At 40.1% G+C, this 26,784-nt stretch overlaps 1 protein-coding gene across 1 annotated transcript; it reads left to right on the forward strand.

Annotated features, from left to right (window-relative positions):
• Positions 1-3,898: 3,898 nt before the first annotated feature.
• Positions 3,899-26,762, forward strand: impg2a (interphotoreceptor matrix proteoglycan 2a). The gene is made up of 22 exons (XM_061053263.1): positions 3,899-4,208; positions 4,311-4,547; positions 6,702-6,872; positions 6,983-6,998; positions 7,119-7,151; positions 7,701-7,747; positions 8,015-8,106; positions 8,868-9,023; positions 9,769-9,827; positions 9,908-9,928; positions 12,249-12,460; positions 14,015-14,058; positions 15,904-16,084; positions 16,253-16,941; positions 18,455-18,742; positions 18,842-19,061; positions 19,810-20,020; positions 21,574-21,762; positions 23,577-23,778; positions 25,033-25,112; positions 25,507-25,570; positions 26,617-26,762. The coding sequence occupies exons 1-21, from the start codon at positions 4,142-4,144 to the stop codon at positions 25,547-25,549; spliced, it is 3,258 nt and encodes a 1,085-aa protein (XP_060909246.1). The 5' UTR covers positions 3,899-4,141; the 3' UTR covers positions 25,550-25,570; positions 26,617-26,762.
• Positions 26,763-26,784: the final 22 nt, after the last annotated feature.

Here is a 26,784-nt window from a genome sequence, read left to right on the forward strand (position 1 = left end):
TAAAGTGCACTGAAGTTTCCTTCCTTATTTTCATTTTTTGTGTCTATATGAATCATTGTTGTTTCATATGTGGATATACATTTGGAACAAAATACGTCAGTCCGTGCCTCCCCCAGTTAGTTTGCCAGCACCAGATAGTAGAGTGATTATGTCTACCGATGATGATAGGATCATCCCCTGCTCTTTTTAACTAACATAAACTGCTGTATGTTTCTATTTCCTTTGAAAATCTGTCTTTTTGTTGCAAAACAATCAAAACTCATATTGGGACACAGTGATGGTGACTGATTCTTTAAACCTGCTCAAGTTTACAGAATCAGACCGAATCGGGTTAACAGACTATCAGACATCGATCTGATTTGGCATTAAGGTCTTTCATCTTTTTGGCATTACTATTTATCCGTCCATATTTGAAAAGCTCACAGGGGTGCACACACATTAGAACATGTACCAATCTACCCCTAACAGTAAAACCTGCTAAATAAAGAGACGTTACAATATCCTCCACTAATGTTGCCTACTTCTCAAGAGAGGGTCAAACTTGATAGCCTTGTAGTTTTATTTCCCCTTTTTGTTCATATTTGTACGTCTTTTTAAACATTTTTTGCTCAAAATGTTTTCTTAGACATTGTATTGGACGAATGTGCAGGAGCTGAATCCAAACTATATTTGGTTTCAATGTTGTAATAAATCTTGTAGACAAAATTACGCTTGTTATTCTTTGAATGTCACGTGGGGATAGTTTCATTATTAAAGCTTTTTCTATGATGTATTTCATGACAAATGCCAACTGGACAATATTTTGGGGGTGTTCCTGACTCTTGACATCTTGTCCCAGATGTTTGGATCACAACATGAGGATTAGCCTTTGGTTATTAAAACAGAGACTGAATGTCTGTGTTGTAAATCAGTAGAATTACACGTTTTTATGTATTACATCGTTTTTTTTTTGGCTGAACTTCTGAAAACTTTTATTTATTAACCTACTGTAAATAAATCTTCTGAACAGATGAGCCAACTTCATTCTTCTGGAGCCAAAAGGCTTCATTTGGAAATACCTGTAGAGTACAAAACAATGCTTTCCAATGTAATCTGTTCAGAGGGTTACGTAGTCGGCTTAGGTGAGTTTACTGTCTCAGACGGTCAGATCCCCTCACTGTCTGACAGCGAGTAACAATCCCCACATCCCCTGCACGTTGTTAGTCACTTCTCTACAGAATAGAATTCGCTTCAACAGCACTCTAATCTACTCAAAAGGAGAAAAACGTTTTCACCGAACATCTTCTTTCAAACATCCTTGCATCCTTTACAACATTTCATATGATCCAGGTGTAGAGAGCATGCATTAATGTGTATATTACCAAAAGATAGCACACACTAGTAGTGTTAACATTGTAGTAAAAGAGGTAGAAGGGCAGTAAGGGATAAACCACAACCTTTTAGGCCTACTTGGCTGCACTGTTAAGTGTTCATGATATCAAGGTACAGGTTAAAGCAGTCCTTGGAACTCACAAGTTAACATTTTCTTGCCAACTTCTATTCCCATGTGTAAGAGCCAGAAGCTCTAGATCAGGGATGGGCAACTTAGGTCACAGCAAGGGCCACATTCATTTAATTCTCACTGCCAGAGGGCCAAATTGTAGTATAGAAAAACGATTACAGTCAATTTTTTCTCCAATTTAACTCAACATATGCCAGTGATCAAATATTATTATAGTTCTGGTCTTCTGGTTTTCATGATTTCATGGCAGATTTAGTCATGTTTTCTTCATGTTCCCTATTAATTGATATGTAAAAATTGACCTGAGTGCCACGTTGAGGGTTGATGTGGCCGCACCCCTGCTCTAGATTACTCTTTTGGGCCATATAAATGGTTTTCTCCAGGGATGGCGATTCAAATTTTTATTTTTCAACAACTACTGGATGCATGGGTATTTCATTTTTTTTAATGAATTATTTCTGAGCTTTTATTGGAGAGACAGGACGGTGTATAGAGTCGGAAATCGGTGAAAAAGTTGGTAAAGTAGCTACTTGTCAGGGGCTGCGGTAGCTTAGCGGTTGGTGCGTGCACCCCATGTGCAAAGGCATGGTCCTCCAAGCAGGTGACCCCAGGTTCGGGTCTGGCCTGTGGTTCCTTTCCCGGATGTCCTTCCCCAATCTCTCTCCCCGATTTCCAGCTTTGTCCACTGTCATACCTCTAAAATAAAGGCACGGAGAGCCCAAAAATAAACCCTCAGCCACAGGTCAAATTCAAAACTGGGCCTACCGCTTCAAGGTCTACAGCCTCTGTACACGAGGCGCACACACTAACCATAGCCCACCGGCACCCAAATTATTTAATTTGTTAGAAACATTCATGGTGAGAATAAATTACATAGATTTGAGTTAGCCCTGATATTTCGTTTTTCAGTTTTTGTCAGCAGTTCACTGTACAAAGTTAATTTTCTGGATCATTCCTGTTTAAAAAAAAACAACTCCCTTTTGCACTATTTAAAGACGAGAGAAAATATGAAGTCAGGCTGTGCAATATGTCGCATTGAAGGCAGCGAGCAGCGTTGAACTGCTAGTCTAACAACGATGATTTTAAATGTATTTTAAATATGTAAAATAAAAATCATTTTTTCAGTTAAAGATCCCCTCTACTGTTGGATGTCCATTAAATTAAATTCAGACATTTATGGTCCCCAGAGAGGACGAACCATAATGACTTAAGTGACCCCTCTATCGCCACCATGAGGTTGTAACTGGGGTTTATAATTACCTATCCTAACAACTGTTAGAAATAAAAAGAATGGGTTATTAGATTCATGTTCTCCAGAGGATGTATCCGAATGATTTTCACTACACTAACACTACGGTTGTGTCTGATTTTAATGTCTTCACCAAAAACAAAGACATGGCACTGTACTGCAATTGTTAATTGGAAAATGTTAGCAAAGCTTATATGATGAACATGGTTAATGGTATACCTGCAACAAGATATTAGCATTATCCTTTAGGCTTATTAGCATGTTAATTTTCTTGATCATATTCAAACACATTCCCACATAAATTAAAATACTAAACAGAGCATCTTGGATAAGTAGATGATATGTAATATTAATTAATTTAAATTTTTTTTGTCATTTAAATCATATAGACCCTAAGGTTGTTAGCCCTCATTACATGCTCCTTTCTTATCGCTTTCGTTTCCCGTACGTAAAGCAGCTACTTAGAGATAAGAACAGAACGCTTTCCCTTTTAAAAACAGGATAAAGCCCACGGGGAAGTGTTTGGGGGTTAAAGGTCGACTCAAAGCTAAGCTGCACAACTCTCACTGTTGTTAATATATACATACTGAGAGGATTTCAGTCACTGCTCCTTAGCTCATGGTCTCAGCTGCTGGACCAACCTGACGCATCATTGGTCTGTGTGTGTGTGTGTGTGAGTGTGTGTGTGTGTGTGTGTGGGAGGGGAAAAGGGGACTGTGTGTCTACAAAATAGCAATGGTTCTTTGTAAAGAGTTTTTTAGATTATACAAAATTAGATTTTAGATTATAAAAAAATTATACAGTTCTAGCAGTTAAAGAGACGGTCCTTAAACTGGAGGATAACAACATTGTTCAGAGGCAAATATTTGCTTCTCCTGCAGAAATCATTCAAATTCTGCTTGAAAAAAATCACAATATACCAAATGAAATGATCCACATTGGAATGTGCTGCTGATTCTGAGGCCTGTGTAGCTCACCTCCGTCCACGTTTCTTCCACGCTAAGCACCCACCCCTTCCCACTGGTGCTCCAGTAACTTCTTGGCGAGCTCCTCTAAAAGGCTTAGAGTAAACAGGATTACAGAGCATTAAAAAATCCTCCTCTCTCCAAGAGCCATCTGCCTATCTACCTGACCGTGGAGCTGTCCTTTCAGCACCATGCGGGCTACACCTCTATTCAGCTGCAGGGGGAAAGAAGGAAACCAGCGTGTCATAGAGTGCCACTTCACGATTTTTTGCCTGGGCTTCTGTGATCTTTCTGCACCTGGAGACTTCTGAACTATGCAAACTTGTAAGACGCTGTTAGCGCTGCTATTACATGACTTGAGAGGAAGTACATATCTACTTGATCCTTTTCCAACTCCTCGGAATTAAACACATTTACGAATTTAACATGAAGATTGTGTCGTGGAGATGTTTTTTGTATTCAGTTTTATTTATTTTTTTGGATATAAGGACAGGTATGTATCATTGAAATCTTCTTTCATTCCACTCACTGAAAGAAAAGTCTCGTTTTTTTTAAGTCTAAAATGTGTTCTTTATTTGTCACTGTGGCGTTCCAGTTGCAACACAGGATGGTTCTGCTATGGGTTACCTGAATCTGCCTTACAGCCAGGAGCCTGAGATGTATCCAGGTGTTGATGTTGATCCTGCATTTGATGACAAGATTTTAAGTGAGGACCTTGCGGTTATCCCCAGACGGAAACGAAACATCTTTTTCCCAAGTGGAATCAAGCTCTGTGCTCAAGAGACCGCCGAGCAAGTAGCTGCAAACCACTTGAGCTACTTTTACCTCAGAGGTAAGACTGAACTGAGAAGATCTCTATAAGCTACATTTTATATGTATATTTACACAGCAGGAAGTGATTTCAGCAACAACAATTCATCTCTTTGAATAATTTTGTAAGGTTCCCTCAGTGTCTGCAAACTAATTTATCCAACCGGTAAGAGTTTTAACCTTTGTTAAACTTACCCCGAGAGGTCCAGGTCAGCCGACATCTGTGTGGACACTGGTTACAATTAGGTGTTAAGAGATTTGCATTTTAAACAGGTCAACTTCTGATGTGCTAGATATAAATCCTTTCAAGGTCAGCTCAAATTAAAAAGAGTGTGTTCTTATTAACTCAGGTATCTGCAGATTCAAACATGTTGCAGATATTTTTTAAATTTTTAAAATATGTAGGTTTAAATATGCAGTCTAAATTAGCAGACTTCTCTTAAAAAAGAGAAGTCTGCTGATTTAGCACTGAAATTATTAGATGCTAAGAGCTGACAGTGATACAAAATATTAACAACTGTAAAAATACATCCAGCAAAACTAAATATGTTTCTTCCCTGTATTCTTCATTCTTGTAAAAACATGGCTCCTACATTTCCCAGAATGCTACTCGAGCGTTGACAGTTGGGTCAGAGCTTGGTCAGGTGCCTTTAGCTTTGAGGTCTGGTAAACTTACTTCTTCTTAACTTTAACCCCTAAATAAATATATATTTGTTTTAACAAGTGACGTGACTTGAGTCAATGTAAACTGGTTTCACAGCACCATAATAAGGACAAAAAAGCTTCAAACACATGCAGTAGGCTGGAGCTACTAATATCATTTTTATTCTGAATTTCTTTTTGTTGCTCAAGTCAGAAAACATATCCAAAAATAATCGACACCAGCATGTCTTTAGTGATTTTTTTAGAGATTTTTTTCAGGATTAAGCATTTGAAAAGTCGAACTTAAACAAAAATATCTAAAAAATAAATTAGCTTTTACCGCCTTTTTTCAGCAGAAACTTCTGAGTTGGAGAGGACACACTGACCAAAACTGTCTTCATGGTTTGATGCCAGTTGTGGGATCTAATTAAGTAATTGATTGTATAAATTTATACTATTTTGAGGCCCTTGCATTCAAGTTTTAATGTTCTATACTACTTTATAATTTTACTCACAACATTTCAGACAGAAATATGATACTTCTCATGACATCACTTGTATAATAGAACCTTTAGTACAAGTTGCTTTGTTCATTTTAAACATAAAACATACATTTTACCAGCATATTTTACCAAACATATGTATTATCTAATAAACTATCAACCAAAAAACCAATAAGGGAATATTTGATCATATAATATGCATGGGGGGGATTTGCCTTTACATTAACCCTAACCCATTTTTTATAGTTTTAATTGCATAATATTATGAATAAAGAAGACTCTTAAGTGTAAAAGAGTATTTATCTCGTCAAATTGCTATTTCTTCAGGATATAATCTAAATTGTTCGTGCCTCACCATTGACAGACTGTAACCTCCAGAAATTAGTGGGAAGATATAATTTCTTATATAGGGGAATTAGTGTTTTATCTTCAGGTGGGATGGAGTAGTGAAACCTTAGTAAAAAAAAAAAAAAATAAAATATATATATATATATATATATATAAAATATCACTTATTGCTAGAACAAATTGCAGTTGTGCACCAGTTGGCAGAAATCAAGGTGTCATTTCATGGGCAACCAAATTTAGACAAAGACAGTTGTCATTGTTGGCCCCAAGCGACAGTCTCGCTCTGTGTCTGTGAAAAGTTGAGGTTTGTTCTGTAAGCTAGGGTTGGATTTGGAGATGACCTGTGGTGGACAGTGTTGATTAAAGAACAAGATTTAAGAATAACATGTCTGTTCATTGTCTTTGGATCAATGCCGTGTAGGCTGACTCAGGAAAAAGGTCATGTCATGGGGTTAACATGGAAATGAAGGTTCTCCCAATCTCCAGCTAATCATATGAAGGTGTTATTATCATGATTTGAATTTAATTTACCTGCTAAAGGACAAACAGACTTCACTTATTTACTAGAAAAGACCATCACAAAGATTTGATTCGTCCGTCTAGATGTCATTCAAACCAAAGTTATTTGGAAACAGGTTCAATGGGTTTTCTAAGTCGATTGTATCTTTCTCTGGTGTGATAAGTGTGCCAGGAAACCATATGGGAGGCTTTCAAGATCTTCTGGGACCGTCTGCCAGAACAAGACGAGTACCAAAGCTGGATGAGCAAATGCCAGGAGGGTGCAGTCACGGCACAAGATGTTGGCACCTACTTCAGCCAATCAGAGGAGCATCAGGCCCTGGTTAAAAAGGTAAGTGGAGCAATGAAGCATCTGTAAGTAAAACCGATCCTGATACTCAACAGGTGGCTGTTACTGAAACTCAACCCTTTATCTTTTTTTAATCCCAGAGAGCGGCAGCGTCAGCGTCAGTGTTAAACAGGTAAAGGAAAAAAACTTCAGTACTTTCCACCAGTGCTAATCCACCATTTTATTCATGAAGTTATGATCGTGTCATAAAGTGTGTGTTTTGTAAATGTGTCATCTTTCCCACTGTCTGTAGTGAGCCCACGAGGTCCTGGCAACATATGTGCAGGTGAGGTTGTTAAAGCTCTTCAACCTTACCTGTTCATATAAAGACTTCAGAGTCTCATGTTCATTTGTTTCCTTTGTTTTTGTTTTATTTTGTTTTTTATTAGATTAGATACTTCTATCTAAGCTTTACTGTGTATGTGATTTCACATTTTCTCAGCTTAAAAAAAAAAAACACTCCGGCATTCTTTTATCTTTTTATTATTTGCAACAAATCCCATGAAATGGAAAAAAAAAAGCCAACCATCAAAAGTAACCAGAGGATGATATTTGTATTGCTTGTTTCTGAGTCTGATCCGGATAGGTTACTTAAAGAAATCCTCCTCAAGAACAGACAAACAAAAAGCCATGAAAACTGGTTGGCTGGTTTTGGCATGTTATGGGGATTTGTAGTAAAAAGTAAAAAAATGAAACAGCCATATCCTCTCAGTCCTTCTTGTATCTGTGCCCACGAGGTTATAATCATGAAAACCTGTGTGAACTTCGTTGTTCTTTTTAAAGAATGCCTAATTTGACATCAGCATTATTTAACAGTTTTTTTTTTCTTTCTCAGCACTACGACACCTGACACGGCGAAATCTATTGAGGCCCCTGAGCTTGGTGAGTGACACACATGCCCCCATTGTTGTTAAGTTGTCCATGCATCGTCTTCGTCATGTTCATATTCTTAAAATATTCATGTTTATGTTTATGTAAAATCAGTTAGTGACTTGATAATGTTTGGCATGCAAGTTGGCTGTAGCCCACTCCTACCTGAGATTTAAAAAGCACTAAGGATCAGGGCAGTGTGATGCATACAGTCAGCGAGAATCAAAGCACTTTGAAATAAACCAAATTTTCCTCGTTTTTTTTTTTTTTTTACCCCAGAACTGAACCAAGTGCAAGAATTCGAAGAAATCACTAAAGAAGACATGGAGGACAACGCAAACGACATTATCCCAGTCCTGGAAGAGAGCTCAGTGTGTACACACACACACACACACACACACACACACACACACACACACACACACACACACACACACACACACAGATTTACTAATGTGCAAGCTTGAGTAATATATAGGGTTATGTCTTTTACAGTTGTTCTCACACATATTTGATGATTAACAGTGTACTCCTAGTTAAGTGTGGAAGTCAAAAGCTAGCAAAACCTCAGGAATCAGTGTTTTTAATATTGCTTTTAAAGGCTTTATATGCGATTTTCAGACGTCGCCCTTGAGCACCAGCATGAAACCAAAACAACTCGCGCTGCATTGTTGTGTTAGCATGCTAATGCTAGCGATCTTTATTATGCTCGTATCTTCACACTGCATGTAAATTTACCTGAAATGAGTGTGATCTAGAAACACAGTTAAGCAGTGAGTACAGTATGTTATTCTTCTTTTCTCTAGTCCCTCAATTAAACAACTTTTATACGTGAGGGGAGGAGTCAGCCGGCCGTCCCGGCGATGTAAACAAACTGAAGATAGGACTCTGAAAACTCTGAAAACATCACAGACAGTGGGACTCGGGTGTTACACCCATTGTAGACAGTCATGATTCACAGAGTTATTTTCAGAGGATATACTTGATTTATATTATATTTAAGTGTGAATAATGTGCATATAAAGCCTTTAAGACATTTGTAATTTTTTTTATCTCACTAGTATCAGAGCGATACTCAAGTCTAGGTGTAGAAAATGTACTATTATAAGAGCTTTCATTTGTTCTTTCACAGCTGGACAACGACATTGCCGTGCAGCCTTCCACTCCTGCCGTGCTGGTACAGGTGGTGCAGCTGAGCATCCTCCTGACCGGAGAAACGTTCAGCAACAACCTGGACGATCCGAGCAGCCTGCAGTACCAAACACTCAGCACACAGCTCGGCGAAAAGGTCTGTCTTTGGCTCCAACTGCTTCTGTCTGTCTCTCTTTATGACTCCCTTCAGTGCTACTGTATCTTGGCTTCAGTCTGTTCTCTACTGGATCCTCTGGTTTATGGTCTGTGATGGATGCGTTGTTAGCTTTTATAACACAGACTTCAGCAGCAGGGGTAGTTAAATCCAAACTGTTAGGCTAGACTTCAAAAGCACAAGTTTTTACTGTATGCATTACGTGTTCTAATGTGTATTGTGTCTGGTGTACCTGGTGTGTGTACTTTTTCCTTGAAGTAAGACGGCAGATAAAAGTAATATTCAGAGCATATATTCAAATTTTTTGTCTTCAAGGCAATTCCTCTCTCTTACTCGTTGAACTGATATTTTTCTTGCCCGAATCTGCCATATGAAACATTTCTGCAAACCTTGATTTACTGCGTTCACATAAGCTCTCATGCCTGAAAGAGATTACAAGTCGATGTAGAGGAAGTGAAGTAGAAGGGAGGACAGGGGCTCAAGATTCAGAGCTACATGGGAGGGAAATGGAGGACAAGCTGGGAGACTTAAGGCCCTGGAGACCTATTTTCATCCTCTATCTTTAATGGAATAAATAAACATGGTCAGGGGGAGTCAAAAAAACGGGATATGGACTGTTTTATTCGTCGTATAGAAGCAAAAGATGACCACAGAGCAGTCATGTAAAGCACGAAAAGACACAAAAGTACTTTGAACTCATTCCTAATGCCTGATTTTGTTCTTGCAGATAACAGACGCTCTGAAGGGGCTTCCTGGATATAGGAGTGTGTCTGTGCTCGACTTCAGGTAAGTCCCTTTGCTGTGAATCTAGATCGAATATCGATGTAATCACATTTTTTAATTAATTTTATCTCTCCTTTTAATAGACCGGAGAAGGACAACCAAGGGTGAGTCAAAAGTTCGGTCCTATAGTGGTAGTTTAACCTTGTATGGGTGTCCCTTCCTGTGCTCTATTTAAGCCTCCAGATCCCTGTCTGCCATTGTCTACCTAGACCCCACGGCCGTGTGTGTGGTGGTGTCACCTTCATCTCCCACCATGTTCCCCTGTGAACATGTGTGAACATGGTGAACATGTGTGAACATGGTGGGCACGTGTATGGACGTGTCTCCGGTTGCCTGTGTTAATGGTCTTAGTGCGGTCACTCACCTGGTAAGTGGGATCAGGATGGGTTCACTGGAGTGAGCAGGTGCTCCTCCACAGAGACGATTATCTGGGCTTTACGACCGTGCAGGAGGGTCAGAGGGAAAGAGGTTGTGTGTGTCAGGGGAGCAAAAGAGCGGAATAAAAAAAGACGCAAGTAAGCACAGGTGGAGAAGTCAGTGGGTAATGATGTGAGTGTGTGTCTTGCAGGTGGAAGAATGATTCAAAGTTTCCTTAATGATTTTTTAAATTAAACAATAGATACACATTTTATGGGAATACACTCATCATTTTCTGGCGGGGTAAAAATATAGTTAAATATTTAGCTTTGCATAGCACAAAGCTAACCAGCTGCCTTGCTTTGTCCAAAACGAAAATAATACACTTTTCAGTTGCTTTAATTCTTTATATTTGTTGAAGTTAGTAAAAGTGGAGCTAAATTGACCAATTTTGTTAACTATTTTGCATTTTAATCCTAAAAATGAACAATATTGAGCTGACTTTTTTCTTTTACCTGACATGACATTTCACCTTGTAATCATTTTCTATTTACTAAATGGCAAACAGTGATGCAGTGATTCATTTAGTCTGCTACCATTGATTGCAGGTCACGGGGCACAAAAGCTGTAGAGCTTTATTTGTCTGCCTCTGTGTGTGTGTGTGTGTGTGTGTGTGTGTGAAACTAAATGGGGAAAAACTTTGGATCTAAATGCAGCCGACTGTGGGCCCGCATGTGCTCAGCAACCCGCCAGAAACCCGTCAAACTAGGTCACAGTGGAGGGCTCCCAGCAGTCACATTTAGGCTGATAAATTGCTTTTTTCCAGGGCCTGGAATCTGTTGTGAGGCTTTCCATGTTTATTATGATGATATTGATCATTCTGCTGACTTTGCAGTTTTTTGGCCTATACGGTTGAGCCTGTGCATACCAAGCGGGAGTAAATCTCTTAAGTCATCAGTCATCTGTGAACACTCGAGAACTTTCTTTTTTCAACAGGTTTGACATATATAATAACGCGATTTAACATCGTCAAAGAGAAGTAGTCTCGGGTCCAGGAGACGTTATTTCATACTCTATTCCTAATACACACGTCTATAAGATAAATGTGAAAATGTTGTCTAGGTGCAGATTAGGTCCAAGTGTTTTGACTGGGAAATGTGTGATAGAAAAAAAGAAGTAGAAACACTCAACTGTTTTATTGCTCTTGTGGAGCTGTACGACGGCCATTAACAAAAAAGTCAGAGAAGCAAATCCATTTAGTGCTTTACTTGGTCTTTCAGATTTCAGAAAATGTGATGAAATATCAGTCCGTGCAATTAAAGGCTTTAAATGCGATTTTTCACACTTAAATGTAGAAATCAAGTATCTCCTCTGAAAATAACTCTGTGAGTCATGACTGTCTACAATGGGTGTAACACCCGAGTCCCACTGTCTGTGATGTTTTCAGAGTTTTCAGAGTCCTATCTTCAGTTTGTTTACATCGCCGGGACGGCCGGCTGACTCCTCCCCTCGCGTATAAAAGTTGTTTAATTGAGGGACTAGAGAAAAGAAGAATAACATACTGTACTCACTGCTTAACTGTGTTTCTAGATCACGCTCATTTCAGGTAAATTTACATGCAGTGTGAAGATACGAGCATAATAAAGATCGCTAGCATTAGCATGCTAACACAACAATGCAGCGCGAGTTGTTTTGGTTTCATGCTGGTGCTCAAGGGCGACATCTGCTGGATCAAAAAATATATAAAATATAAAGCGTATATAAAGCCTTTAAGAGAGAAAAATTGCCTCTTAAATCATCTTCTTTTGTCCAATGATCTGTCCAGCTCTTCTCTTGTCATTACAAACACCGATAAATATAATCTAGTCTAGTACAACACCAACACATCCTCCACATGAAATATACAACAACGTCAAGAATAACTGAAGATTATAATCTACCTAATTTGGAACATCTTTGCTAATGCATTGCATTGTATTATATAGGAGTGCCTATTAAATTAGCCTGGGAGTGAATATCACGGTCCTGAAGGGATCAGATGTAACTGGTTTGCATTTTTGTCTTCAGGCAAGATGGCGTGATGGTGGACTTTGCTGTCACACTGGTAGTGGATGGAGAAGGAGCAACCAATGAACAGATGGACTACCTGACCCTGCAGTCCAACCTGGTGGAGAATTCGTATCGCGAAGTCATGGAGCTGAACCGTCCCACGATCTACACCATCAGCGAGATCAAAAACTTTGTCACTGAAGCCATGCAGCCACCCGAGCTGGAAAGCGGTAAGATGATGGGCCAGAGTGTGACGGCTGAATCTTAAAAATACTCCCTGGACTGTAACAGAACACACAAATGCCACCATTAGAGCTATTTATTTAATTGGCATGGCAGTGAAGTCATCGGGGGAAAGCGTTGGCAGAGGGAGTGCAAGCAGAGCAGGGGAAAACCTCCAAGTGTCATATCAAATAGAGACGCGTTAGATCCAGCATTGATATTATTACATGCACTACACCACTTGAGAAAACATTCCAGGGACTTAATAGTTTCATCTGTTTCTAATTTGTCTGCTCTTTCCGTCAAAGAGGACAGAGACATATTTATAAAAAGTATCGGCTCAAAAGTGGGGCATTTCTAATGGACAAATTACAGAGTCATCAGTTATAGAAGCTGTGTATTTATTCAACGCTGCAGTTTAATCCTCATCATTTAACGGTCTGCGAGAGACGGGTAAGAAAAAAGGATGTTTGAAATCCGAGCCCTCGTGGTGTTTTTTTTTAGCCGTACTCTAGTCTTTACTTTGGCTTAGACCAAGTGGATCCTGGGTAGTGACGGAGCCAAAAGTTGGTAAATGATGAGCCTGCAGGATGAGACAGGGCGGTGTGTCTTTTGCTCCTGCTGTTGTGTTATACATCAGTTCTAATCCTTGGAGGCTGGCACGCTGTGTTTTATCAATCACACCAAGGCTACAAAATAACGGCCTTGTTTGGTTTAGCTAAAATACAAGAAGGCATGATGGTAGAGCTCCAAACTCCATTGGATCTGCAGAGTCCCTCTGCACCTTTAAGAAAAAGCTAAAGACCCAGCTCTTTCATGAATACCTACTAACTTAATGATGATGGTCTCCATATTATTGATGATGATGATGGTAATGACGATGGTTTTTGTTTGATAACGACGACTTATAAGATGGTTTCTATACTGATTAGAGCTCTCAAGAACTGCCCTCAATGTTGTGCTTTGCCTCTGGTCACTTCCTGTCAGCACCTGTGTGTCCAATCAGACTCAAAGCTGATCATTTGCTCTTACTGACATTGTTCCCTTTTTTCTAGATCCTTGCTTTCACAAACATTGACGATCCTAAAGAACGCGGAGAGATATGAAACCCTGCTTCTCTTTATCTGTAGATCATTTAGAAAGATAGGTAATCCTCTGCAGAACGCTGAGCTCGCTAAGCTTCCCTGGAGATCAATGCCAGCTGATGCTTTTTTATGAAGAATGGGCTTGGACAAATGATAGCTAAACACTCTCACATGGCTGTCATGTGTGGCTGCGGGGTAACTAAAAGCCACGTCTTGTCCTTGTTTTTCCTCGTTTGTGGTGATGCTGAAATTGCTTTGGCCCACAGCGAGATTGCTAATATTCTCTCCAGATTCAACACTGATTTGTGGATATTTACCCTCGAAGGTGATGCTGTCAAAACAAAGTCAGTGCTGAAAATGGTAACGATTAAAAGGATTCTGTAGACTCCTGCAGGCACGATTGTTTCAGCCATATGGCTCATTTGCCTCTTTTGTGTCAGTTTGAATTAATATTTGTTTCCCCGCTTGGTTCCACAGTGTCTGAGGTCCCCGAGTCTTTTAACACCGCAGGAGGAGCCGCGGTGAGTAACAAGTTACCTCCACGACTCATGACAACAATCCCTCTCCAGGGTATCCAGCTGCTTCGAGCTCCCCTAAGTTGAAAGATCGCTTGTGTTTAAAAAAGCTGGCACTTGTAGTTTGACTGATGTTGCAATAACATGTTACTGGCTTGTGATGTTCTCCAGACCACACCAGTGCAGGTAGGGGGATGAGCTCACCAGCAAGGATGAAGGGAGGCTTTCAGGATTAGTGTGGCTCTTGCGGTAATAATCCACTGCTATTTTGGGTAAAAAAAGCTACAGGACACCTTGTCATAGATAGTAAAGCAAAGAGACAGCACATGTGATTTTTTTTGCAGATGAGCAATGTAATCCAAAGTCAGTCATCGCTTGCGGGTGTTCTTGTGGTAGACTGTGCTCTTTGATGCTAATCAATGTTTGGATTGCACTAAATGTGTCTGCTAGTTCACTTTAGAGCTCAGCTTGCTAAGTGATTAATATGACTCATTATTTGTATTGGGAGGTTTTGGCACACTTCTCATTAGTAACTGATTTACAGGCATGAGCTCAGACCTACGGAGTCTGTGGGATATTTAAGATTTAGTTTTTTTTACAAGGATCGTACTTTTTCTAATTAAATTTGCGCTCGTTGGATTCATTGATGAAATAAAAGTAAAGTTTTTCTTCTTACGATGCATATAAGTGCGTAGAAATGCAGCCAGTTTAATTCACTTGTAAAATAAAATATCTTGACTTTTTAAATACTGTGCAGAAACACATCAGTTTGCAAATGGGTGATCAGCGTTCTGCATCAATGACTGCGCCTGCACTGGATGCCATCGCAAAAGAGCGTTCAGCTGACACCAGTTGCCAGAAGTAGCCAGATAATAGTTTAATTTTCTAAACCTTTACATCATCTGGTTAGATTCTAACTGTTGACGTCTAGTAAACTTCTCTCTTTTTGTTGCATTTATCTAGAGCTGTACTTGTTCTTGAACAGTCTTGAAACTTCAGGCCATAATGGTGAAGTTCTTAGTTTTAGCTGGGTATTAAGCTCCTCCTAAAAACCTTTAACAAAAATGTTGTATAGTATTTTAAGTTTTTAAACTTCAAGCCTTATTAATGAGGTTATTATTTTCTATCGAGGTTAAAATATCCGCCATTTGCTATCTCTTCTCAGCATCTATGATAATGACATATTGGCTCTTTATTGGTCAATATAAAGCACTAATTAACACATTATTCTACATAACTATGTTGTACAACTACTAGGATGTTTGATACGATACAATTTCTCTCAATGACTGTCACCTAGTAACTGCAGATCGATAGCAGGTCAGTAAGTTGTAAATGAATTACAATGTTATTTTCCTCTGCTCGGTTTTGTGGTGTACAACAACATCTTTACATTCAAAACGCAGAAATTAAATTGTCATTATAACTCTTCGGAAAAGGCATAACTACGTTAGAAATGAGAACAAATACAGAGCCAAGATTCCCTAAATATACATGCTAATAATTAACTGGTTAAAAGTAAATATGTGTAACATATTAGAAGTGTAATCGATATTTCTTTTTCACACGTGACTGCCTATAATATTCCATCTCAAAATTGTTTTTTATTGTTACATTCCAAGTTTACGCCTTAAGTTTATGTTGTATATTTTGTCATAGTTGCTCGTTATGCCAGATGTTGATGCATTATATCTTGTTCAAATGATGTCAAACCTAACTGAGCACTAGCAGGAGCAGGAGCTTGAACTGACCTGACCGGCAAATTTACAACAGCCTCTTACTCCTATAGCTTGGCACACTCTATGGAAAATGTGTAAATAGATTAGACAACAAAGCCTGATTGTGATGCAGGTCAAAGCTGCAGATGAGCCACAAGAGGTCACGATCATCAGAGAGGACAACGAAGATGTCAACAAGGAGGATGTTCTCAGGGCGCTGCAGGCGACCGCGGAAAATGATGTCATCGTCCTGGAGGAGAGCACAGTGGCGTCTCCTGCTCCTGTCCTGACCACGGCTGCACCTGAAGCCCACAGTGAGTGTTCGTCATCCAAAACACAAGCTCACATTCGCATGTACAGTTTATTCCCCTGATTTAATTCCTAGTTTATCTTGTGACCTCTGAAAAAAAACTGTTTCTGTAAGAAGAGCCCCAGCAGAGAATGACTTGAGTGTCTTTGTTTGTCGTCTTTGTTTTTTCTAGGCATTGAAGAGGAGGGTCTTTTGCTGAAGGAAGATGTAAAAAACCCTCCAATCAGGGAGCCCTCGGATGTACTTCTGCCCGAACCGCCAGTGGAAATTGAGTCCTCTGGTTCAGGCACAGAAGACCTGGAGGTTACCACCAATGCAGGTGCAAAGGAGGTCACTGCTGTGGGAGAAGAACCAACCGCTGCAGTAGTGGTAGAGGAGCATCTGGATGAGCTTGTTGTGGAGGAGGCAGAGAACCCAGAAGAGCTGGAGACCTCGACAATCACAACTGAGACCATAGAAGAAGCCCTGCCTGATATGGTCCCTCCTCCGACGGCGGCTGTAGATCCAGTGAGTGAAGCTCCGGAGCCGGAGACGTACACAGAGGTTCATGTAATCGAAGAGAGCGGCATAGAGGAAGTGACACAGAGCGAGGGACAAGAGGTGACGGAAGCGAGCGCACCTGAAGCTCCGGCAGTAGAAGAAAAGTCTGCAGAGGCTCCAGCCATCTCGACAGAGGATCTTACCGAGGATGAGATTCTGCTCGTCAACAAAGAGGAATCAGAGCTAGAGGTGACGGGCACTCCGAGCCCTCCTAAACCGACTGTTCTGTCTCCAGAGAGAGAGTCGCCTTTCACCCGTATCTATGAAGGAAACCTTGCCTCTGAAGGGCAGCCTGACGTTATCATCTCTTCAGTGGTTGAGGTAACGGACGAGAACCTTATGTTGCAAAAAAAGTAGCAAATGTGACAAATTTACAAACTGAAATTTGAATAAAAAAAAAAATCAAAGCATGAGGCTTCGAGGTGACCATTTCCCTTAGCAATGGTTCAAGATATGGCAAAAACACTAATACGAAATGTCTACTCAACTTTTTTCCAAGTCTACGCAGTGTTGGTTTTTCTCTTTCAAATGAAGAGAATACTCGTATTAGCTTTGCTTGCTAAGATTAGCATTGATTCCCACAAGACATTTATTTTCTTTGATGTTATTTCAACACCTGTGTTGATTGATAGGAACAGTTCCTGCAGGTTTTTTCATGCATTACAAAAGGACCGTGTTTAAAGAGGTCATATTATGCCCTTTTTGGGGTTCGTATATTAAATGTACCTACTAAAGTATGTTCACAATAACTCAAGTTATAAAAAAGTGTCTGTTTTCATGAACTGCCGCTCCATGCACCGGCTCTCTTCTGACTCTCTCTCTAAGGCTCTGTAGTGCCCACGTTCAGAATCCTCACGTGTGCCAAGTCTGATCTGATAGGTCGGCCTGTCGGCTCTGCCGTAATTGGTCAGTCGCTCAGCACGGTTCTCGGAAATGCCACGCCCCTTTTACCATATTGGGAATGCAGCCACTTTGGCTCCGAGGGGAGCAAAAACATTAGCACCTTAGCACTACTGTGCTACCGCAGGCTACGGCATATCGCGGGCGTGCTACAGAAGTTAAGGGGCGTGCAACATGAGCTGCTGGGCTTGCCACAACGAGCCAATGGGCTTAGATCAGTGATCTCACACTGACAAGACGTCACACTGGCAAAAAATGTTTTGAGGGGGGCTAGAACCGAGCGTTACATGCAGCTAATGCTGCAGCTAATAGGAGGACGTAGGAGAAGCCACGTTTCCGCGGACTTTGAATTTTTGCAAATAGATGTGCCTAAACATGCACAGGACACTTGGAAAACACACTAAAGAGCATATAAAACCAGAAAAAGCATAATATGGGCCCTTTAATGTAGCAACAAGGGGACTTGTTACCTCATCTCATGGTTCATTGTGTTTTAAATCACAAGTCATAGGAGGTACTCGCTACTTGGGTAACATTGAAAGCAAACAATGTTGGACCTTAGCTGTCTAACTGCCCGTGTGGCCACTGGAGGTGAAACTTTCTTTCATTCTGTTTTTATCCATGTTGATACAGCACAAATAAAAATAACCAAAAATAAAATGTGCTGCGCTATCCCTCCAGGTATATAAACACATCTTAAATAATTGTTTTCCCAAATGCAATTTGGACCAAATGTCGACAGACAACAAGTCAAAACAATCAGGGATATGCTCTGATAATGCAGACTCTGGCAAACAAAGATTTCATTTCAGTTTCACTTAAACATTTTAGAAGTTTGAGGCACAACTATAAAACAGAGGAAACACTGTTGTACATTTGGTAGATGTGAAAAGTACCAGCTCAGAAACAATCCCCTCATATTTTTATCCCACAGATCCAGACCATTGATGAAGACCCTGATGATGCCACCACTGGAGACCAGGAGTATGATTTGATTCAGTACGGTTATGGTTTGATTAATCACACTGAGGACGGCAGTACTAGCTTTCCGTTTGGGGTGGCACACGGCACAGACCAAGTCAGTATCGCCATGCCCGCTAACCCTGGAAGAGCACTGATGGTTTTCTTCAGCCTCAGGGTGACCAACATGATCTTCTCTGACGACCTCTTCAACAAAAGCTCTCCAGAATACAAAGCTCTGGAGCAACGCTTCTTAGAGCTGGTAAACGGACACTTACTGTACCTGTCGTTATCAGTATTACCACTGTGTCAAGGCCTCCGCTTTCAACTTAAAACTGTACCTTTCGTAATCTTTCCCCAGCTCGTTCCCTACCTGCAGTCTAACCTGACTAACTTTGAGAACCTGGAGATCCTGAACTTCAGGAACGGGAGCATCGTGGTCAACAGTCGGATGAAATTTGGCAAGCCTGTGCAGCAAGCCGTTACCAGCACCGTTTATCTGATCCTGGAAGACTTCTGTAACACAGCCTACCAGACCATGAACCTGGCCATCGATAAGTACTCACTGGACGTGGAGTCAGGTGGGTTCTCAACTCTTTACACTGTAATGTTTAAGTGCTTTGATCTAGACAACCCCTGTGTTAGCATTAGTTCTTGAAGGAATGTTTGGTATGTCGGGAAATGAGCCAGCTGATGGTTAATTAAACTAGTAAGAAAAAGGGTGTAAATAGGTCAAAAGGGCTAGCCTGGTTCCATCCAAATGTAAAAAAAACACACACACTAAAGCTTAGTTTGGGTTAGAAGCTGCTGGATGTAGTTTTAATAGACGGTACAGATGTAAGCGTTTATCTTACTTCTTTCATTTAAGAGCATATTTCCCAAAATGTTAAACGTTTTCAGTGGGATAAAAGAACATTATATTGTAAAGACGAACAGAGCTTTGTAAAGAAACTGCATCCAGTCAGTATTGAACATGTGTTAGTGTGTGAAACGGCTGGGGAAAGCAGCTGTTGAAGCCCTGTCGTGACTCTTCCTGGTTTTAAGAGACAAACGGCACGGTCACATCAGCAGATGATGAGTTAATCTTGGCTTTCATGGACAGCCGCTAAGTTAACAGTTAGCACACATCATTAACTGCACTTTGACAAACTGATTACTATGTGCAGCTCTGGTTTAACACAGTTTTGTATTATTAACATGGATCAGTTATGGACCTCACAAACTACTTTCTTATACCATGAAGAACCATTAACAACTTTAGCAAAACGTCTTTCTTTGCAGTTCCTCCTAAACCCTAAACTTGGCACTTCTTGTTTTTCTCGTCTACAGGTGACAGAGCTGACCCCTGTAAGTTTCAGGCGTGCAACGAGTATGCCGAGTGTAAAGTCAACCGGTGGTCGGGGGAGGCGGAGTGTGTCTGTAACGCGGGCTACTTCAGTGTGGATGGCCTGCCCTGTCAGAGTATCTGTGACCTGCAGACAGACTTTTGCCTCAATGACGGCAAGTGTGACATCATCCCCGGTCAGGGAGCCATCTGCAGGTGGGTGGGGATTAGTTGGAAATGATAAGCATGTGTGTGGGAAGTGTGCCGGAGTTTGTAGGTTTTGCAGGACCAGTGTTTCTGGGAAGTCTGAACTGATTTTCAAACACATTGTTACAGCTCATGCAGGAGGCTCTTAGTTTACTGGTGATACTGCTCGGCTGAATGTTGATCAGAAAGATGACATATGCAATATCAAAATGCAATACAAGAATGTGTTCATTAGCATTTTCTTTTTAACTTGGCTGATCATCTTCAATTTGTGAATTAGTCCAGTGGTTCCCGACCTTTTTATTTTGTATCTAAAAAAGGTTGAACCCCCACGGGGACCTACATGAAAAAAGTGATACATTACTGTCAAAAATTCTTTTTTTAGATAAATTCCCATTAGAATAGGCATGAACACACTTGTTCTTACCAAAAGACCTCTGTCTGAACTATCCAGTAAGTTATGATTTGATTTCAGGTATGCAAATCTATTTTAGACGACCTCATAGCAGACAAAGTCTACTGCCCCGCAGGTTGGGAACCATTGTTTTAGTCTAAGGAATTACAACCACAGCCAACTAGATAGAATACAGATTTAGGTTACACCATGTTGAAGCAACAATCAACCATCACCCGCACGCTTTATTTGCCTGGATAGCATGTTTTTAAAAATATAAAGTTAACAAGATTTGCTGTTTGTACTAAAATCTTTGGCACTTGACCTTTTTTCATTTAGTTCATCCCTCTGGCAGTAAAGATTCATAAATGGAAACAATGAGATCCGTCTGGGAAGTCATAATTGATTATTATTGTGATGCATTGTTTTCAGCCCCAGGATGCATATTATCACATTTTTGTTCAGTTAAATATTGTTCATTTTATTTTATTGAAGATAAGTTTAATTATAAAAAAATAATACTTGGGCTTACTTTTTAACTGTTTTCATGTGTGTGTGTGTTTGTGTGCATGTGTTTCCATATCCAACACAGACTTTTCAGAGGATTTTGTCTGTTAAATGTGACAGAAGATATCCCAATAATCCAAATCAGAGACAGAAAGCTGTCTTTGTTTAAACTTGTTGTGTAAAGTGAACTTCAGATGAAATGATTATGAACAAACAAACAGGACATTAGCCAGGCCAAAACAAGCAGTAACCTCTGTTTCACACTCAAACCAACATCATAAAACACACAAGCAGGTCCAGATGCTGCTGGATTCTTATTGATTTCACATCAAGATTGTCCCACTGAAAGATCTGTGTTGTTCTGTAGAAACAGGAAGGAAACATTTTGAATTATTGCACATTCACAAACAAGGAAATCATTATGTGATGACACATACAGAACATTACAATTGTACACATGTTAATAACCAGTTCAAGAGAAAACGTGGCATGAGGACTCATTTATTTTTTTTATATTCTTTATAAATTCACAGAATAAAAACAAAAGAAGAGTGATGCAATTCGTGTTGTACATTTTGTCTCTAAAGTTTTAGGGAAGTAAGTTCTGATTTTGGAACTTATTCTAAGATATTGCGAATATTTCCTGAACTCGTTGTCTCAGGTGTCGTGTTGGGGAGAACTGGTGGTACCGAGGAGAGCACTGCGAGGAGTATGTATCCGAGCCACTCGTGGTTGGCATAGCGATCGCCTCAGTAGCTGGATTCCTATTGGTGGCCTCCGGAATCATCTTCTTCCTCGCCAGGACGTTACGGGATCAGTATGACAAGGATGAGTCAGAGGACCCCATAAGGTAAGGAGCAGCTTAAGTACCTATTGTTACCTTAATGAAGGAGTCGGACACATTAATGAGATAATCCATGACTCATTGTATAACAACACAGACTAGAAAAACGTCTTTCTGGTGGACGCACCGGTAAGTAAACTTTAATCTGAGGGATTGACGGCATACATTTCTGACTCTTTCCATCCGTCATAAGTCTTTATCAAATTAATTTATCATAACTCTTTGCTACTTTACAGTATGCAATTCCAGAGTTTTTTTTATGATTAGTCATACGTGAGTAACATTGGTGCAAAGATTTCCCATATTTAACATTTTATTCAACTGATAAACCACTTCATCCATCTTTACATTGTGTTAAAATAATAACAGAAGAGGAGGAATCAAGACATTATGGAGTCAATTACATTATGTCTGTTTTACATATGACCTCTGTTTTTACTTTATTTTAAATGCACTGTATGTTCAATCAATCAATCAATCAATTTTTATTTGTATAATGTCAACTCATAACAAGTGTTATCTCGAGACACTTTACAAAAAGCAGGTAAAAGACCTTACCTATTGCTATATTACATATATATTAAGTTATCAATGAGTTAACCAACAAAACGATTGTTCTCCAGCTGCCAAAAGATTTTAACTTTATTTCTGAAATTACACAAACTTTACTTTTCTCATTCATCATGAACAGAAAAACTTCAATTTAGTCTTTGGAGGAGAGTAAGTTGAGACACCCCGTGACTGTATCCTCAGAGTCTCCTGCAGACTTAAGACCTGCATACACTGTTGGTTGTATAAAATTAATGGGGGAATGTCAGCTCATACTGAATGACTGATTTCGTTTATGATCTGCGACAGAAGCTCACGATTTATGTGCTCACACTGTACGACCTGATTGTTGGACACGACCTGAGAGCTCACGCTGTACTGTTGTCAATCGATATGTGTGCATTTCAGTTGTCTCATATGCCAGCTCAAATACACACACAGACAAAAGCACTCTGTCTCTCACACACATTAAGCATCACCAATAAACACAAGCTTACTGAAACCTAAATCATAACTAATATTCCCTGTCAGATTGAGGTTTGCAGATATTTCCTGCCGACGTTTCTTTCGTGCTCGGAGAGGGAAGACCGATTAAAGGGTCATGCCTGCTGTTTCACAATCAGGAAAAAAGTCCGGTAGCCAGGTAATCTGCTCGTGGCTGTGCTAGTCGTATGACCAAGTGAAAAAAAATCTGGAAAATCATCAAACCGATCACGAGCAGCTGATAAAGCCGTGGTTGGCCGTCAGGTCTCAGTGTACACTGCAAGACTCGGGCTGAAATTCGACCTGACTTTAATTTTCGTCTTAACCACAAATATTGGGTCTAAATTGACCTGAAATTGCACAGTGTACGCCCGGCTTTACAGCTGTTGGGCAAACCCCCTTCCTGTCCATTCCTTTGATCTCTCCTACTGTCTGGCTTTGAACCTCTATTTCCTGTTTTCTCTCCTTTTTGCAGACGTTAACACACATAAGTATCTGTTCATTATCCTGCTGTGAGTGCGTGTGGCGTGGTTCCCGGAGCACCATGTGGAGAAACCTTTTGCTAACCTCAGCCAATTAACTGATCAGAAATGGTGCTAATCTGTTCTTAAAAAGCCTTTAACACCTCAAAAAAAACCCCTGAAAGATCTGAATCTGGATCCGGCAGAAATGCACCGCCACATCCAAGGTTAATGAGGGTTTACGAGGTTAAAGTGTTTAATGCAGATTATTTTATCATCAAGGCGCTGCGTTGGGACTGAGTTCTCTCTTTTGGTTTTGCTTTGCAGGCGAGCGGAGAGTCTGCCATCTCTGGAGAGGGCGACCAAGTACAACCCCATGTACGAAAGCGAAGCCACCACAGGTTACAGCCACTACTACCGCCGCTACCCTGAAACTCCGGTGTACAGCAGTGCCAGCGTAGAGGCCTCCACTGAATTCAGCAGCGAGGAGATACGACACATTTATGAGAACAGTGAACTGACCAAGGAGGTGTGTGTTTGCTGCTACCCACCACTTGATTTAGAAGAGAGCCCCATAAAGACAGCATTTCAATCCCATCACCTTTGAAAAAACGTTTTAATGTTTACCAGCCAATCAGGATAGGCTGCTGGGCTGCTGTGATGATAAGTTCATTATTTTATACTTTCAGTGTAGTGTGACCCAAATCAACATAAAATGATAACATAAAAGGTGACACCTCAGTGGTCTGGATTTTAAGCAAGGAAAAACCTCTGGTGTTGAAAAATGAAGCCAATGCAGAAGTGAAAAAAACCCTGCAGTTCCTTGAGTGTCCACTTGAGGCTGACTTCAGAAAGCAAGAAATCCCCTGGCCAATTTTTGCAGCAGAAATCTAAATGTTTACCGTCTGGTACAGTTTTGGTTCTAATAGCTAATTTATTAATTTGTAAAAATGAACTCTTACATACTCAAACATTTAGTTTATGTTGAGGCAAAGAGTTATTCATAATTAGGCATAATAAGGGGGTGGCTGTAATGCCAGGAGGCAAGGCATGACTATCCAAATCCAGTTACTGGCCATGATCTCTTGGCTCTGTTTGTGCTGTTTTCATGTTTTGAATGTGCTAGCTTGTTGATGAGCTAGATGGCTGTGTTTAAGCAAATAAGACATTTATTCATACTGCTTTAACTCCACCTCTTTGCCTGCTTCCAATACGGGGACTGCCATCGTTGGCCTTCATAAAGCGCCCTTTAGAAACTAAAACAATGTTTTATACAGTTTCTGGTTTTAGGATGTATACATTCTACCAGTTAGTCAGTCAATATATCATCACTTCCAGTCCCAGAGGCATATCTGAAGAACATTTTGATAAATTAAGATTGAAGTGAAAAAAAACAAACACTGCTTAGGGTCATCAAACTGCTGGAACTGAGACAAAAAGATGCATATTGTTATTTAACAGGCCTAATGTGAACTGGATTAACGCTTTTTTTGTGTAAACATATTCTCACATGTAACATACAATTCATAATGTTCTTAATGTTTGAAAATAGTTAATGACAAAAGCATAGCATATCACTCTTATTTCCTTTTAATTTTATCTGATAAGTGTTTTAATTTGGAAATCTTAGGATGTAAAGTTCCCCAGCTGGCATTTAAAAATCTGTGCATCTATTTTGAGGGTTAAATGTGTCATGATGTAAATCGTTACTGTAGTTAACTCTTTATATGCCTGTGATGTAATGTTCTTAACCAGACTGCTATCATGTTTTATTTTTCTGCAGGAAATCCAAGACAGGATACGAATTATTGAGCTCTATGCCAAGGACCGGCAGTTTGCAGATTTCGTACGGCAACATCAAGCGTGAGTGCCTTTCTAGCTTTTACCTTTTGTAGTAAAAAAAAAAAGATAAACACATGCCAAAGAAACCAGGGCGGGAAGTGAAGGAGGAAGGAGGGAAGTGAGTTTGCGATAAAGGAGTCTTGGCAAGTGTGGAAAGAGATTTATCATCATCTAATATCCTCACCAGTCGGGCCAGGAGCACATACAGTGAGGCAGGAGCCATTAGAAGAAAAAGTCGTCTGCCAGCAGCTTGGCAGTGGCAGTGTGTTTGTATGTCGTGCTTTTAAGTTGTATCTGGCTGTAGATCACCGCTCTGTGTGCCAGATACAACTCTGTGTGCTTGTTGAGTAAATAAAGCAACAAACTCACTTAGAAAGATGAAATCTTATTGGTATTTGTTTATATTTTTCTGCAGTGGCCTGGATACCCGCAGGGAGAGCTCCTCTGCACAGGCATGAAATTCTCCTGTGAACAACAAGGTACTTTTTCATTTTATATGACCGTGTAGCAGGTTCTTTCTTCTTTTTTTTTAACCATACAATTAAAGGTTTCATATTATCCTCCTTTTCAACAACTTTAAATCAGTCTCAGAGGTTCCCAAAACATGCCTGTGAAGTTTCTTCCTAAAAATCCACTCTGATCCTGTATTTGATCATGCCTATAAACCCCTCTGTTTCAGCCCTGCTCAGAACAGGCTGTTTCTGTGTCTGTACCTTTAAATATGTAAATGAGCTGTGTCTGACCACGCCCCCCTCTCTGGAAGGGCTTGGGTGGCTCAGGCTTTCTCGCTCCATGTCCTATTGTTTACGCTGAGAAGTCAGACTCAGAGGGCAGAACAAACACCTAGCTGTGGGAGTGTCCCCCACCTGGGGGAGGGGTTACTGCCCTTTGTGATGTCATGAAGGGAAAATCTCAAAATGGCCTGTTTGAGCACACATTTTCTGAAAAGTGGAGCAGGCAAAAGATGGAGGTGATGGACTTTTCTTATGATTGGGGGGCATAAGACAGGCTAGGGACACATAATAGAGTTTAAAAAACATGGTAAAGTGTATTTAGCATAATATGTGACCTTTAATATACTTTAAAAGTAATTTGATTCTGTACAACATAATGAGGGAACCAACCGCTAACAGCTACAGTTGTTTTCTTTAATCAGATTGAGCATGAACTAATGGAACTTTTGAAGAAGGCAGTTGAGGTTTAGAAATGTTTGTAAATGACGGATGATGATTTGTTCCCTTATGAAGGACAACAATTATTTTATTATAACGGAATTGTTAGAATTTGTATTCATCTGAAATACAGAGAATAAACATATTTTTCTTATTATGGATGGATCCCTTAATAGCTTACAACATGTTGTTTCCTTGGCTTCTTTTAATAGTATAAATAAGTAAGAAGATGGAGGAGACTCTGTAAAGTCAAATATTATTGAACGTACCCTTTAAAACGTAAAGACTGTGGTTTGTTTAGCTTTAAAGCATTGTTTGTTCCTGCATACTAACACTCTTCTTCTGCTTTACAGAAACATGTCTCTGTGTTTGAATAAAAGAGAAACTCCCTGTCAAGACTCTCCTCTTGTTCATCCCAACACTCAGACTCTGGAGTGTTTAAGGGAGACTTATTCGTTTCTCGGACTTCTCTGCTCCTCACCAACGACCCCTCTTGTTACCTGTTTGGGCCGGAGTTCTGA

This window comes from Labrus mixtus, chromosome 13 (genome assembly GCF_963584025.1).
Source record: "Labrus mixtus chromosome 13, fLabMix1.1, whole genome shotgun sequence".
NCBI classification, from domain to species: domain Eukaryota; kingdom Metazoa; phylum Chordata; class Actinopteri; order Labriformes; family Labridae; genus Labrus; species Labrus mixtus.

What these genes read in the sequence shown, in the direction of transcription:
- impg2a (XM_061053263.1), top strand. Translation starts at nt 4,142, where the DNA reads ATGAAGATTGTGTCGTGGAGATGTTTTTTGTATTCAGTTTTATTTATT. An exon ending in TATTGAGGCCCCTGAGCTTG is followed by an intron (nt 7,748 to 8,014) that starts GTGAGTGACACA and finishes TTTTTACCCCAG; the next exon opens with AACTGAACCAAGTGCAAGAA. An exon ending in GCCACCCGAGCTGGAAAGCG is followed by an intron (nt 12,461 to 14,014) that starts GTAAGATGATGG and finishes TTGGTTCCACAG; the next exon opens with TGTCTGAGGTCCCCGAGTCT.